General features: G+C 53.8%; 1 protein-coding gene across 1 annotated transcript; it reads left to right on the top strand.

Moving 5' to 3' along the window:
• Positions 1–338: 338 nt before the first annotated feature.
• On the top strand, positions 339–14,598 carry EZH1 (enhancer of zeste 1 polycomb repressive complex 2 subunit). The gene is made up of 20 exons (XM_026044612.1): positions 339–402; positions 638–758; positions 872–1,000; positions 1,286–1,405; positions 2,396–2,516; positions 3,147–3,320; positions 4,419–4,521; positions 5,106–5,269; positions 6,588–6,679; positions 7,431–7,611; positions 8,509–8,705; positions 9,239–9,330; positions 9,936–9,976; positions 10,486–10,611; positions 11,575–11,753; positions 12,169–12,264; positions 12,684–12,765; positions 12,932–13,012; positions 13,421–13,505; positions 13,622–14,598. The coding sequence occupies exons 2-20, from the start codon at positions 642–644 to the stop codon at positions 13,680–13,682; spliced, it is 2,241 nt and encodes a 746-aa protein (XP_025900397.1). The 5' UTR covers positions 339–402; positions 638–641; the 3' UTR covers positions 13,683–14,598.
• Positions 14,599–15,701: the final 1,103 nt, after the last annotated feature.

The raw sequence follows: 15,701 nt of genomic DNA on the forward strand, positions 1-15,701 counted from the left end.
GGCTGCAGCGGGAGGGCAGGAAGGGCGGCCCGGAGCGGATCCCCGGCCGTGCGGAGCGCGAGGCGCTCGGGGCCGCCGCCGGGCACGGGGGGGCCCCGCGTGGACCCGGTGGCGTTTGGGGCACCGCGGGGCGTTCGGGGCCATCGCGGGGGAAGCCGCAGGCCTCCGCATTGCCCCTCATGCGGGAAGCTTCCGAGAACAAACGTAAACAGCGACAAGAGCAGCGGCCTTTCCTGGCGCCGTGTCCGTGTGGGAAAGCGAGCGCCGGGTGCGGCCGCGCTGCTGAGGTCGTCGTGTTTTTCCGCCTGCCCGGGGCACCGGGAGAACACGGCAACACCCAAAAACGCTTCGTCCCGCAGGGGATTCGCCGCGGTCCCCACGGGCATGAGCAGCTGCATCCCTGTAAGCTTGCTTAGGGTAGAGCATCTTCTTCTGTGCAAAAGCTCTCCCGGCTTTTCCGAGCAATTTACTGTAATTATTCCTTAAATAGGACTAGCGCAGATTTATGTAATTATTTTTTTGGTGGTCAGAGTCTATGGCGCGTTTAAAATCCGCATGGATTTCTTTTAATATCACTTGTTTATAAGATTAAGATCCCCATTATTTGATTTTTTTTTTCCCCCCTCTCTTTATATAGAAAAATGGAAATCACTGCTCCTGCAACATCCAAGTGCATTATATACTGGAAAAGAAAAGTCAAGTCAGAATATATGCGTCTTCGTCAGCTCAAGAGATTTCAGGCAAATATGGGAGCTAAGGTAAAGACATTATGAGGGTGGTTCTAGCTGAAAGGATATTGCCTGAATCTTGCATGTTAGTTTGTAATCCTAGCGCATTTTAACATTTCGAGTATGTCTTTCTCTCATTGCAGGCTCTGTTTGTGGCCAATTTTGTGAAAGTTCATGAAAAAACTCAAATTCTCAATGAAGACTGGAAGAAGCTTCGAGTCCAACCCGTGCAGTTAATGAAGCCGGTCAGCGGACACCCTTTCCTGAAGCAGGTACAGAGCAGAGAGCGAAAGCAGCACAGCAGCAACAGATGCTGCCTGGAACTGCAGCTTTGCAGGGGGCTTGAAGATCCTTAATCTTTCTGCTTTGTGTTGCCAGATGTCACTATCAGACTGGGCCTGGTTCTTTCCCATATTGTAAAAACAAAAGGTTTTAGAATCAAGGCCTCAGCGTGAGCAAGCCCAGGGCTTAGCGTGTTTGTCTTCCAGCGGGATTTCCTCCTGGCTGTGCCTGCAGGGGTTGTTCCCTCACTGTCCCTCTCTTTGATTATATTCCAGTGCACTGTTGAGAGCATTTTTCCAGGATTTCCAAGTCAGACGCTCTACATGAGAACCCTGAACACAGTGGCATTGGTGCCTATTATGTATTCCTGGTCCCCTCTTCAGCAGAATTTCATGGTATGTAAGAAAGTGCTTTGGTGCAAGGTCTTTGAGAGATTAATGTGTAATCACTACACAGCTGTGGAGCGATTATAGCTTATTCAGTCCACGTGTTCCAAACCGTGTCTGCTCAAGAGATCATGGAAAGTACTATTTTAGTTGCTTGTTTTGCTGAATTCTACACAAGAGCTTTCTTGGCAGGCTAGCTTGCCTTTGTAGTCTCTCCTTTATACCTGACATCTTGATAGGTCACTGTTACTTCACAGGATCCAAAGTGTGAATATTTCATTTCTTAATTGGATTTTTCTTCCACTTGAAATGAAGAGTTTTATTTCTGGGCAGGTAGATCCTATCCTTGTGACTGGGTTACCCTGCTGCCCCCTTTGCAGGGATGCTCCTGAGGGTTAGTTCCTTGATCACGCGGTGCAGTGAATGATCTCCTACAGCTTCTGGTGTCGCAGCCCCGCTCCGTCCTTCCTGGCTGCCCTGTTAAGATGATGTGCTAAACAGAGAGCTAGTCTGTGCCTAACCTGCCCCTGTTCTGATCTGGGGGAGTGTATTTCTGCAAGATGCAGGACTCCCCTGAGCCACAGAGAGCTCGTTGTGTGGCAAGAGCAGTCGTGATGCAAGAGTGTTGGTAATGCAGGAGCTGTGTCCCGCCTGGGAACGAGTCACCGTTTGGCCTTTCAGCAAGTTCTCTTCACAATCTCTCTGCCGTTTTGGGCTGTGTATTATTATTGGCCACTTCTCTGCTTCTGAGTTAGCCTTGGTGTGATAAGTGTTCCCTTTTAAGCAAAATGTGCTTTTTTGGGTCAGAGTTACGCTCTCGGCATAGGGTAACAATGAACTGTCCGTGAGGAGACATCTGAAACTTTGCCTGGGGAGGCTGGACCTTGCTCAGCATTGTGTTGTCTGCACGTGCAAATGGACAGGAGCAGCCTTAGAGACGCAGCCCCACAGGGAATCGGCAAGTGCTCTGTTACTGAATTGTGTCCAATCTCTTGGCAGGTGGAGGATGAAACCGTTCTGTGCAATATCCCTTACATGGGAGACGAGGTGAAGGAAGAAGACGAAACCTTCATCGAAGAGCTTATTAATAACTATGATGGGAAAGTTCATGGAGAGGAAGGTAACCTGGGACCAAGAACACACAGAATGGTCCAGACTCTTGCAAATATGTTATCAAAGCAGTTAAGAAGTCAAAAGGTGGCAGCAGTAACCAGCTTTTCTCTGAGAGTAGAGAAGCAGGAACTTGCCTGCTCTTCTAGTTTTCACAGACACAGTCCTGCCTTTTGATATCCTGCTCTCTTCTGGGCCTGGGATGCTCTGGAGCAGACACTCTTGTTTGCAAGGATTCCCAGGCTTGTTCTGGGATGTAGACAAGTGTGTTAGAGGGTAGGAGGAGCCCAACAATTATTTCACTTGTAATCCTAGCTAAGACTTAATTTGGGCTTTACAGAGATGAAAAGCCAGTGTGTTTTCTTACAGAGCTACCTAGCCTATCATAAGGCTCTGCCTAGAGGGAGGAAGGCCATACAGAACACTCTGTGGTGGCCTTTCTTTAGCTGACTTCTTTAATGAACATCTGTGAAGAGAATAATCATTGAATAATTAAAAATGATTCACCCCTGTGTTAGGTCTGTTGCATTAAGATCAGTTCTTCCTCACTCCTGTCTTGCAGAATTACTAAGGTTCTAGTCACTAACATCGTCCTCTGGCTAGACGGTGCGAGGTGATGGTGCTGACTGCTGTGTTTCAGAAATGATTTCAGGATCCGTGCTCATCAGCGATGCTGTGTTCCTGGAGCTGGTGAACGCCTTGAATCAGTACTCGGATGAGGAAGAGGAAGGACACAACGATCCTGAGGTGAAGCAGGAGGACGGGAAGGAGGAGCTGCCAGTCACAAGGAAAAGGAAACGAGTCGCGGCAGAAGGTGGGTTTGGCCACAGAAGCTGTGGCAGTGTTGGTCATGTCCCGCTGCCTCCCTGGGTAACTGGGCAGTGCTCTCCTGCCATCACTATTTTGACTACTAAGGTGTCATTAAAGGTAGCAGCCAAAGTGGCAAGTTTGGGGAAAGTAATTGAAAAGAGAAAGTTGTTCTCACTCTCCCCTGTGGACAGAATAAAAGTCACCAGCTTGAACTGTAGCAGGGATGAATTAAGATGAGACATCTGGAAAGCCAGTTAATGGTAAGATTAGCAGAGCAGTGCTCCAGGAAGAAGCTCCAGCAGCTTCCCAGGGAAGGCAGTGCAAAAACTTAAGAGTTGCAGGTTTTAAAGTGCAGGTCTGGCAGTCAGCTGCCAGTAGTCCTGTAGGCAGGTCTCACTGTGCTGTAGGACAGGAAGATGGATCAGGCGACCTTTTCAAATCCCTTCTGGCCCCATTTTCCATGTACTTGTGTTCCTCTTTCCTCTCTTGTGCCATCTGGAGTTTATGTTGCCTAGAAGAAGCTGTTTGTGGGGTTTTCCTGTGTCCTGCCTGCCCTCAGGAGCGCTGACTGGTGGCTGCTTCTTTTACTTTGGCTCACAGTGATATGAATAACAAAAACAACAGGACCTTTTGTAAATGCAGAAATACAAAAATGTCTATAAATTTGTATTCTACGGTCATCACCTCCTCTTTTTAGCACTTTGCTAAGTTAATAAAGAATAATCATCCAGTAATAAAGTCCAACCTGAGTAGAGTCCTTTCTCTCTCTAGGTCTCTCCTGACATTTGACAGAGGTTTCCTATTTAGTCTCATCCTGTTTTGGTACAAATAAGTGGTAATACTCTGTTAGAAAACATGGTTGGTAATTCCATAAATACATTATGCTACTTTGCTCAGGAAGTGGTGGAGTGTACTGTATCTGGAAATGCCTTAACCTAATTGCAGCACAAATAAGGCTTATTCATTGTATATGTGATTGCATTTCTATCTCTTAAAATATACACCTACTAGAATCTCTCTCTCTGGAAAAGGAAAGGCATCTTCTGTGATGCTCAAGTCCAGCTTAACTGAGGAATTGTCTCTTTTTCTTTCCTTTTCTTAGGTAACAAAAAGTGTTCTAAGAAGCGCTTTCCAAATGACATGATCTTCACTGCGATTTCTTCCATGTTTCCTGAATATGGCTTCCCGGATGACATGAAAGAGAGGTAGAAGAGCTCCATTTAAATTGTCTGTTACAACTGTGAACAGCAATTAAAGTCTGTATTTCACTGAAAAAAAAACAAAACCAAAATGCTGCTTTGACTGAAAAGCAGAGCTCTGTGGCTTTGGAAAGTAATGTGCTGGGGAGTGTCTTGAGCAGAAAGATTTTTTTGACAACTAGTTCAGTTTAGCCTCAAAGTGTCTAAGACAGGGTCATACCGATCTGTAGTAGTATGTATAACCCTGTAATGCTTCCCAAAATAAGAAAGCATGCATATCTTTGGCCATAGATAGTGGTGGCCAGTGAGAGGACAAGAGGCCACAAACTGAAGCACCAAAAGTTCCACAAGAACTTAAAAAATTTCTTACCAGTGAGGGTGCCAGAGCCCTGGCACAGGCTGCCCAGAGAGGCTGTGGAGGCTCCTTCTCTGGAGATCTTCCAAACCCACTTGGATGCAGCCTGTGCCCCGTGCTCTAGGTGACCCTGCGTGAGCAGGGGGGTTGGACTAGATGATCTCTGAGGTCCCTTCCAACCTTAAGCATTCTATGATTCTGTGGTTCTATGCTCAGTGTTTTTGTTTTCCAATAGGTACCGAGAGCTTACGGAAGTCTCTGACCCCAATGTGCTGCCCCCGCAGTGCACCCCCAACATCGATGGCCCCTGTGCAAAGTCGGTGCAGCGGGAGCAATCCCTGCACTCCTTCCACACGCTCTTCTGCCGGCGCTGCTTCAAATACGACTGTTTTCTGCATCGTAAGTTCAGTCTCCTCTGCGTGCGGCCCGAGAGCCCCCTTTCTCTTCCCTCTTTTCTGTGCTTTACGCTTCTCTGTGCGGTGCTTAGCGGCCCTGCTGCAGTCCTTAGAGGGTGATGCCTCTCTGGCCTTTGGCAGTGCAGCCTTCAGGGGCTGTCAGGGGCCAAAAAACCATTTGCAAACGCAATTCCACTGCTTTCCCCAGGTGGATGGTAAACCAGTCTGTGTGTCAGTCCTTTTTGCCTCACAGTGGCTCAGCACACTGGACTGGAGCCTCTTGGCAGTCTGTGGCAGACATACGGCCACGACTAGACTGTACTCTTATTTTGCAGGAGCTTCTCAGGGGAAGGCATGAATGTTACATTCGTTTTTTCTTTATTGCCTCATTGGAAGTTACAGCTTCATCTTAGTCATATTCCCGTGGTTTTCCCTGCCAAAACCTCATGGATACTGGTTAACTGTTTGGCCTGCGGCTTCCCAGGTCTACGGGCTTTCTTGGAAAGTCATAAGACTCTCTCCTGTGAATAATTTCTTAAAAGATAGAATATTATGACTGCATAGTCTTTTTGTTTCAATATAAACACAAATCTTTTTCCAGCTGCCTGTCCTTTCCAAATGTTCTGCATTGGCTGCTGAGCCGTTGGAGTAGAGGGGGTCAAGTGGTCCTAGGCCACTGTCCTCTGCTCTTAGGAGAGCTTCTCCTGTAGCACTGGGAACAGTGCAGTTCTGGGCTCTCCAGTATAAGAGGGACGTGATGCTTCTAGAGAGGGTCCAGCGGAGGGCAACCAAGATGCTTAAGGGACTTTAACATCTCTCGTATGAGGAGAGACCGAGTGAGCTGGGCCTGTTTTCTCTGGAGAAGAGAAGGTTGAGAGGCTAAGATATCTGTAAGTAAATGAAGGGGGAATGTAGGGAGGAAGAGGCCAAGCTCTTCTCAGTGGTGCCCAGTGACAGGACAAGGGGCAGTGGGTGCAAGCTGCAACACAGGCAGTTCCATCTCCATGTGAGGAGGAACTTCTTCACTGTGAGGGTGCCAGAGCCCTGGCACAGGCTGCCCAGGGAGGCTGGGGAGTTGTCTTCTCTGGAGGTCTTCAAAACCCTCCTGGATGCAACTGGGTGTCCCTGCTGGAGCAGGGGGTTGCACTAGATGATCTCTAGACATCCCTTCCAACCTCAGCCACTCTGGGATTTTGGGACAGCATCAGTCCCCCAGTGCAGCCTCTTTCCTTCATTCATCTAGTGTTGTCCCTGTCCTGTGCTGCATGGGGGAACCTCTTGTGGGAGGATGCTAGCAGTAAAGATAACTATTTTTTTCCCAGCTTTTCATGCTACTCCTAATGTGTACAAACGAAAGAACAGAGAGACCAAGATTGAGCCAGACCCTTGCGGGGCAGACTGCTTCCTCTGGCTGGTACGTTTCTGCATCCCTCCTCCTGGGACCATGAGAGACGTGGGCCTGGCCAGCTTTGCTGCAGAGCTTTGAGGCCTTAGTGCAACTTTGGTGGTTTTCAGAACTAGTCCTAATCTTTAAGCGATTCAGGTGGAGCAGCAAGTAAAGGATGAACCTTGCTTGAAACCTTCCTTGGCAAATTCTCAGCAAAGACTATTCTCATAGCAAGCAAATTATGGGAAGTTATGATGCTAAATGACTTCTCTGGACTCAGTGCTGGGTTTAAAAAATGAAACCCAGGTTAAAAATGGGTGGAAGGAGACTACTATATGTGGGATGGCTCTAACAGTTTTAAAAATGTTCTTTTAGGGGTATAACCTAGCAATGTTTCTCAGGGATGAGAACCACACTAAAGATATGGTGACCTGGTTGCAGGGAGACTGGTGCACTTCATGGTGTCACCACTGGTTGTCTGGCTGAGATGCTGGACACCTCATCACATGTCTGCAGGGCTGCAGCAGAGTAGACCAGAAGCACTTCCCTGCCAGGCTGCCAAGGCAAAAGGTGGAGAAGGGGGATTGGAGCTGGACAGGGAGCCAGTTCTTACCGGGCAGCGAGGCAGAAGGAAGCCAAGCAGAAATGTGTGTGGCAGGCAGCTGGCAGGGCCTTTCCAGTTACAAATGGCTGCCTTCTTTTGGTGGCAGGCCTTCTCCCAAGCCTATGTGCCAGCTCTGTGCCACCCACCTCGTGCTGGGTTGTGCTCTCTTTGCAGGAAGGAGCCAAGGAGTTTGCGGCGCTGCACAACCCCAGGTCCAAGTGCTCAGGCCGGCGCCGCCGGAGGCACCATGTGGTGAGCGCCTCCTGCTCCAACACGCTGGCGTCCACGGTTGCTGAGACGAGGGAGGGAGACAGCGACAGAGACACAGGCAATGAGTGGGCCTCTAGTTCCTCGGGTATGATGCCGTTCTAGAGATACCCCTCTCCCGTGTAGCAGCACGAGCAGAAGCAGCAAACGGGCACCGTTGTGACTGGGGCTCCCTCTTTCTTGCCTCTCGGTCTGTGCACCGGGGGTGTGGAGTTCACGGAGTAACAGAGCTGGTGTTTACAGCTGGCCTTGAATAAACATGAGGGACACGGGGCTCTGCCCTTTGCTGCTGCGGGAGTTCTGCTCTTGCTGGAACAGGGCATGTTGTCAAGCAGAGCAAGCGCTTTGCTGGGAGCTCCAAGAGCTCTTAGCTCCGAGTCTTCCCCCCGGCTGCACGTGAGGAAAGTGCCCCCAGCAGGGCAGGCTGCCCAGGCAGGGCCAGTCTGTGCCTTTGGACGTGCCAAGGCACCAAGAGCAGCGGCCTGGGAGCTGTCGAGGCGAGTGCTTGGCCATGGACACGTAGCGACCGCTTCCCCCGGCCTCTGTGCAGCGGATGAGGCCCGAGCTGCTGCTGCTGCCCGGGGTGCTCCCAGGCCTCCACCATGCTGGCTACACATGCCTGTGGGCTGAGGCCTCAAACAGGAGAGCAGGGAACAGCTTCCTCATCCTCAGACTGTCCCTGCGGCTGCTGTCCTGCTTCGGAGGCTCCGTGACTCTGGGTCTCCGAGTGGGAAGGTGACACGGTGCCTTTTTGGCTCCAGAGGGCCAGTACCACCGTCCAGAGCGAGGCCCCAGGCTGGAGGCAGGACTGCGAGGTGGAGGCTGCCGTGCGTGGGGCTGTCCCTGCGCCGCTGTCGGGACGTGTGGGACGAGGCAGCGAGGCAGGCTGGACCTGGCGCCTCCGGAGGGGCTGCTGTCCCAGCCAGCTCCGGCAGCGAGGGGGTCTTCTCCCTTGCATTATCCTAACGCCCGCGTTTCCCGCCAGAGGCCAACTCCCGCTGCCAGACGCCCACCAAGCAGAAGCTGAGCCCTGCCTCGTCCCAGCTCTTCGCGGTGGAGACGCCGCAGGAGCCCGTCGAGTGGACGGGCGCCGAGGAGTCGCTCTTCCGCGTGTTCCACGGCACCTACTTCAACAACTTCTGCTCCATCGCCAGGCTGCTGGGAACCAAGACGTGCAAACAGGTACGGCCTGGCTTGCTTGGGAGGGCACAAGGCAGGCGCTGCAGCACGTGGCCCAAGGACAGAAGGAGGCCTTTGCCACTGCTTGCTGTTTGTATTTATTTTTTAATCTTCTCTGCCACAAATCACCTTGGGGAATGTGCTGCATCAGTGCAAGGCGGGGTTTTCTGTTGGATGCAGGTGCTGGGGATGGTGAAAACAGCGACTGCCACCAGCCTCGTTCTGCTGCAGCCTTTTATTTTGCAAACTGCTGCTGCTCACGGAATAGCCCTGCACATGTGCAGTGCTGTTGGATTCTCCAGGGTGCCCTCTCTGAGGCTTGGCTCTGGCAAGGTGGAGGGTCGTCTTTTCCAAGCACAATTAGTAATGACCCCTGTTCCAGTGAAATTGGGAGCAGCACTGCCCCACTTTTGGTCCAGTCAGCGGGAGGCCTCTTGCGCCTGCTTCCTTGTGCTCTCTCTGCTCATGCTTTAGATAAAAATGACTCGAGTGCCCTGAACTTTATTCTTCTTTTTGCTTCTGTTGTTTTTTGGTAGGTCTTTCAGTTTGCGGTGAAAGAATCACTTATAACAAAACTGCCAACAAACGAATTAATGAATCCATCCCAGAAGAAGAAAAGGAAGCACAGGCAAGTGTTGGACAAGCTTGTTTTGTTCTTAAAGTGCAACCAGATCCACTGCTTTCTGTGCCAAAGTGTTCCTGGTAATCCCCATCTGGCTCCCATCTGCACCCGCTTCCTAGTGTCACACAGGGCTGCTTGTGCTGGGAACTGGCCGGGGTCCCTGGTGTGGCTGCCCTACTTAGCAAGCTGGGTGGGTTGGTGCCCACGGGCTTCTCTCTGGAGGAGAGGGCAGCGTGGTGGCTGCCTGGGCCCAGTGCTGCGAGAGGACCAGTCCTATTACCCTAACGGTGGCCTCCTCTAAGCTCCCCGACTCGCAACCTACTTTATTTTTTTGTTCTGGTCCCAGTCTATCCAGCTGCTGTGCTGTTCCAGGATACTATCCTGCTTTAGCGCTCACCTTAAGTAACTTCTGTTCTAGCTGTGTCGTTCTCCTGTTTTCCTACTTCTCTGGCTGTCTGGTAGTTATTAATGCATGAAGCTGTCAGAGTCACTGGAAGCTCCTCTCTGCAGCCGCTGCGCTGCGGCAATGTCGGGAACAGTCAGTCTTGGCTGCACGTTCCTCCTGGAAGCCCGTGCCTTCCCCTCAGACACTCCCTCTGCTTCCCTTTCAGGCTGTGGGCTGCGCACTGCAGGAAGATTCAGCTGAAGAAAGGTAGCGTTGGCTGTGGCTGTGCTGTGAGTTGTCTACACGGCCGCGCACCCCGGGAATCCAGTTCTCGGGTTCTGACTTCCACCACGGGAGAGTGGAGCCCTTCCCTGCGGCCTGGCAGCTCCAGCTGCGGCAGCGTGGAGGGAGGAGAGCGGCTCCCCTCCGCCGGCCCCGCTTGGCTGCGGCGGGACGAGCTCGGCTGCGGCGCTTCCACGTGAACCGCCGCTGTGCCAGTGTTCCTGCTGGGGCAGTACGTGCAGTCCAGCCCTGCTCCCCTCCTAGGGGAGGCCGAGGCTTGGCGTGCAGTCCCTGTGCAAAACGGGCTGTGCGCGGGCGAAGCGGACATGTGTCATGGGTTAGTAATCACACCCCGGTGTCTGCTGCATTGCTGCTGGGCTCCCTGCCCTCTGCAGGACAAAGGAGAACTTGCACGCTCCCTGCTCCAGAGCCTGGGGCATCTTGCTCTGAAATGTTTCTGCTCCTGAATCATGGCATTTCTGCTCTATTTCTAGATAACTCACCTACCCAGGTGTACAACTACCAGCCCTGTGACCACCCTGAACACCCCTGTGACAGCTCCTGTCCTTGCATCATGACCCAGAATTTCTGTGAGAAGTTCTGCCAGTGCAACCCTGACTGTAAGAAAAAACCTGAGACTATCACGTGTGATAACAGCCAGCCCTCTGACAAAGACCAGAGGGAGAGTGTAGACGTGGGACTTGCCAACGGCTTATATTGTTTTTGCATTCACATCACTGCTCTGTGCTCCATCTGCAGCAGTTTGATTAGCAGTCTGCTAAGGTCGAAGTGAGAGCTTGAGGGAAAGTGTATGTTCTGTGCTGCCCGTGATTTACAGGAGCAGGAAACACATTCTCTCATTGGAGAGTGCTTGTCTTCATGTCTGTATGCAGCATCACCAAGCCATCTGTGATGCTGCTGACTTGCTGAAGGGAAGGTGTGTGGCTGGAATGAGGAAGCGAGCTGGGTCCCTGCTCTGCCACAGTCGCCCTTCCTTGCTGAGGAAGCTGCATTCCCACTCCTGGGATGGAGACAGCAGCGCTTACCCACATCACGAGGGCTTCTGAGGGTCAATTGCCTAAGGGTTAGAATGCAGCTTGGGGTCTGTAGGGACTGTAACGTGGCAGAGCACCAACTCAGGCTCCAAACTTGTCTATACTGATGAGATAGGTTATATTTTTTTGTCAGATACTTATTTTTTGGCGTGTGTGTGTCCCAGCTCCTTTGCACAGAGAATGTTCCCATGATTTATTGCTTGTTTCTGTGATTTATTGCTGTCATCAGCTGGGTGTTCTGGCTGCTTCACGTTGTCTGTCCCGGTGCATTTTTTTTTAAGCGAGCCCTGTCGTGGCGCCTCGGGGAAGCGGGAGGGTGACTCAGGGCCCAGAGCAGTGGGATGTAAAGTGTGTTCCAAGCTCGCAGGCACCTTCGTCGTGTTACCGAGGTGGCTGCTGGTCATGGTGCACACGTGGTCCCAAGAACCTGCTGTGTGTGTGACTTGGTCCACGTGAAGCTTCCTTTTGGGCAGCGACGTCCTGTTTGTACTCTGAAGAAAACCCCCTCATCTGTGGGTTGTTGTGCAGGTCAGAACCGCTTTCCAGGGTGCCGCTGCAAAACGCAGTGCAACACCAAGCAGTGCCCGTGCTACCTGGCAGTGCGGGAGTGCGACCCGGACCTCTGCCTCACCTGCGGGGCCTCCGAGCACTGGGACTGCAAGGTGGTCTCCTGCAAGAACTGCAGCATCCAGCGGGGGCTCAAAAAGGTACTGGCAGCAGCTCTGCAGTGGCAGGGCCAGGGCTGCTTCAAGCCTGGTGATGAATTCATCTCTCAGCGGGTGGGTGGGCTGCCCACGGCCGCCTAAGAGGGAGGGAATGTGGGCAGAGAAGCTGCTCTGCCCGTGTTTCTATAGCATCTACTTGGGAGCTTGGGTTAAGAATGTGCAAATAGAGAGAGAATTACATAAGCAAGAAGGATATGTACTTACTCCCATTTTATTTCTCCTAAAATATTTGACATGGTGATACTGGGATGAGGAGCATAGCAGGCAACATGGCACGGTTGCTCCCGGGCACCGCTCTGGCGCCAGGACGTGCAGCTTGCCAGCGCCTGGGCTGCTCGTGCTGCGCGAGGTGGCAGCCCTGCAGACCCTGACCATCTTCATGTCATCCTGGCTCTAGCATTTGCTGCTGGCACCCTCTGATGTGGCTGGCTGGGGGACGTTCATCAAAGAATCCGTGCAGAAGAATGAATTTATCTCTGAGTACTGCGGTGAGGTGAGTGCCGCTGCCCTTTGGGAGCGCTTGCTGGGGCTGCTGTGCTGTGCAATTAGGAGTGTGATTGGGTGCTTAGCACGGGTGCTTCTCAGCCTCTGCTCGAGGGGGTCATATCTTACCCAGGTCAGCTGTGGTCTGGCCAAAGGGCTCACACTGACAGGGTTTGGGATTGAATTTTGTTTGCTATTCTGTTTTGGGAGGCACCTCAACATGTCTAGCTCTTCTACCACAGGGGAGTGTCCCCCGATCCGTGTTGCTGTCTGGGAGGCCAGCAGCCAAACTCTGCTCCCTCTGAGCCTCCCTGAATCCTCATGAGTGTGGGAGGGCAGGAGGATATTTCCAGGAGCTATTATTCCACACAGAGGTCCTTGCTGTGCCCTCAGCCACTGAATCCCCCTCAGAGCAGTCTCCTTCTCCAGCTTATTTCACAGGATGAGGCCGACCGGCGAGGCAAGGTCTATGACAAGTACATGTCGAGCTTCCTCTTCAACCTCAACAACGGTAACTTGGGTGATGCCTGAGGGAGCGGGTGGGAGATGCCTGCGCTTCCTGCCCGTACCCACCGTTTGGGAGGCTGGTGGGTGGGCACGTGGGTCTGCCCATCTGTCACAGGTGTAGCAGCCTTGTCTTTGCAGGATACCAGAGAGTTCTGTTTTTATTTCAACAGATTTTGTTGTTGATGCCACACGCAAAGGAAATAAAATCCGCTTTGCCAACCACTCTGTGAACCCCAATTGCTATGCCAAAGGTGAGATATCCCTTCCCGGGCAGATGCTGTTAGGTAAAACAATGTCTTGGAATCCTGCTTAGCTCTGGGAATGCAGAGGACTCGCCAAGGTCCTGAGTCTCCTTGAGTCCAGAAGAGCAGCAGGACTTCAAAGACGTGGACGAATTTTCCTTCTCTCTGCACAAATCACATCTGTGCTGCTGAGGGCCCTGCCCAGCTCTGCCGTGGCCCTGGCTCCGCAGAGAGAGGTGGCCGCTGCCGGCGGGGCATGTAGCTGCTCCCCACAGAGGTGCCCTGTCCGTGCTAGGCAGGCACTTGGGTACTGTGGCCTGGAGGTGGGCAGGTCGCCGTGGCATGGGGAAAGCGCGTGTGGCTTCCCAGCCTGCGCTGGAGGGCTGCACGTCTCTGATCCCACCTCTCTGGTTGCAGTTGTGATGGTGAATGGAGACCATCGGATAGGAATCTTCGCCAAGAGGGCCATCCAGGCGGGAGAGGAGCTCTTCTTTGACTACAGGTGACACGGGGGTTGTGCTGTGGGGGTGGAGACTGTTTTATGTCTGTAAATATGTGCACACGCTTACAGGGAGCACAGGAGATGGTGACAGCAGCCGTGATTTTCCTGTCCTACAGGTACAGCCAGGCAGATGCCTTGAAGTATGTTGGCATAGAGAGGGAGACGGATATCATCTAGGCCCGGTGCTGGGTGGCCCCGGCACCCCTCGCTGCTGCACCTCTAAGCAATGCCATGTTTGCTTCACGCTTACATGACTGCTGCCAGTGTTCCCATTGCTGTGTGTCACCAGTGCTACATTCCATCCCGACACGGGCCAGGGCTGCTCGGGCACGGAGCGTGAGGTGGCTGCACCCACCGGGGGCAGTTTTGCCCAGCCCTGAGGTGGCGCAGGCACCAGAGCCTGATGCTGTCGGTGGCCTCCGGGGCTGGACACTGCCTTGATGTGGACCGAGGTGACTGGGGCCTGGAGAAGGACCTGCCAGGAGCTCTCAGAGGCTCTTTCCACTTTCCACCAGCGGCTGGAAGAAGAGCAGGTGAAGGGAGCACCTGCCCCAAGGTGCAGAGGGCCGAGCGTGGAGGCCCTGGGCCTCTGCTGCCTCCTGCTGCACGTTTCATCCTGTCGCTGAGGCCACAGGGACGTGGTTGGAAATGCAGAGACTTGGCCCCGCGCCTGCACGTGTGGCCACAGCAGTCGCTGGCCCCACAGCTGCTGCCAGCGAGTCCGTGTGGCATCAGCCATGGGGCTACGAGCAGTACTATGCAAAAAGTCACTTTTGGTAGGAGCTGATCAGAGCTGCTCAGAGACAAAGAACAGGAGAGAGGATTTGCTGCAAGCAGCAGAGGAACGAGTTTCCCCTTGGACACTTCTGGATCTGTGGGAGCAGATCCCCTGGGGCTCCGGGCCTCCCTGCTGGCAGCAGCTCCTGGGCGCTGCTTAGCTGGGCTCGAGCAGGGCTCGACAGATCTCACCGGCTGAGCGGGGAGGAGGGGGCCTCCTAAGTAGGGGGGCTCCTAACAAAGGGGTTTCTCGCGCTCTGGTCACTGGCTCCAGGGAGAAAAGGGGAAATGTTCTCGGTTGAGATGGGGTTTGGCCTTAGCATCCCATGCAAACAAAGAAAAAGGGTTTAAAAAAAAAAAAAACCAAGCACTTTAAATTGCACCTTCTCCACCTGTAGCCTGGGGGCCCTCGGGCAGAAGGGCTGGTCCCAGGCTGTGCCCTTGGAGCCCGGTGCTCCCCAGCCCTGTCCTGTCCACGCCGCCCGCCGCATCCGCCCCGCGCCAGCCCTGTGTCTGTGGTTCCTCCACGGTGACTGAGAATGCACTTTAGCGGTAACGCGGCTTGTAACCTTCGTCTCAATAAAGTGGTAGCCAACGCGCTCCCTGCCCGGCCTGCGCGGGAGCCCCCCGGCACGGCGCTTGGGCACGGCGCCGGGCGCTGCGGGGAGCTGGATCAGCCCCGTGAGGACGGTGCCGAGCGCGGCCCGGGGGGCGCGAAGGAGCCGGGGGCACCCCGGGCCGAGGAGGGGACGGGGGGAAGCAGTGGGTGCGGGAGCAGCAGGTTGCAGGTAGGGGCTGGAGGAGCCCCCGGAGCAGGGATCCGTCCCAGCCCCCTGGAGCGGGGATCCGTCCCGGCTTCCCGGAGCAGGGCTGGGGAGCAGGGCCGGGGCCGCGGGAGCAAAGCCCCGCAGGGCAGGCCTCAAACGCGGTCGTTCTGCCTTTATTTGAGTATCCTCACATTTCAGTCAACAAAAGAGCATTTTTAAAAATAAAGTGCCCAGCGGAGCTAGGCCTTTGGCGGGTAGATGCGGTTCCGTAACGTCCTCGAACGCTCGCGGAGCGCGACCAGGCGGCCCCGGGGCCAGGCCGGCGCGTCCCGCAGCCACGGCCCCCGCCGCGCGCCCGCTCCGGCTGTCACGTCTTGACGGCAACTCCATGTTGGTTTTTGGTTTTTTTTATAGAAACCCATAGAATAAAAAAATCAGAGTGTAGTAGAATCTCCAGCAAGGCAAACGGTAGAAAGAATCCGTACCTGCATGGCGGGGAAGCGGCGGCTCTCGGCGAGGTGCGGGTGGCGGCATGCGCGGCGGCCGGGCTCCGGCGCCGCCGGGGGCTCGTGCGCCGTTCGGTGGCGGCTCTTGCTAAGCGAGTACGCAAGCGGCTAATCTAGGTGCTAGCGGGGCGCGCGCAGCCGGGGGA

The sequence above is a fragment of the Nothoprocta perdicaria genome, unplaced genomic scaffold (assembly GCF_003342845.1).
Source record: "Nothoprocta perdicaria isolate Ctin4 unplaced genomic scaffold, notPer1 scaffold_372, whole genome shotgun sequence".
NCBI lineage: Eukaryota > Metazoa > Chordata > Aves > Tinamiformes > Tinamidae > Nothoprocta > Nothoprocta perdicaria.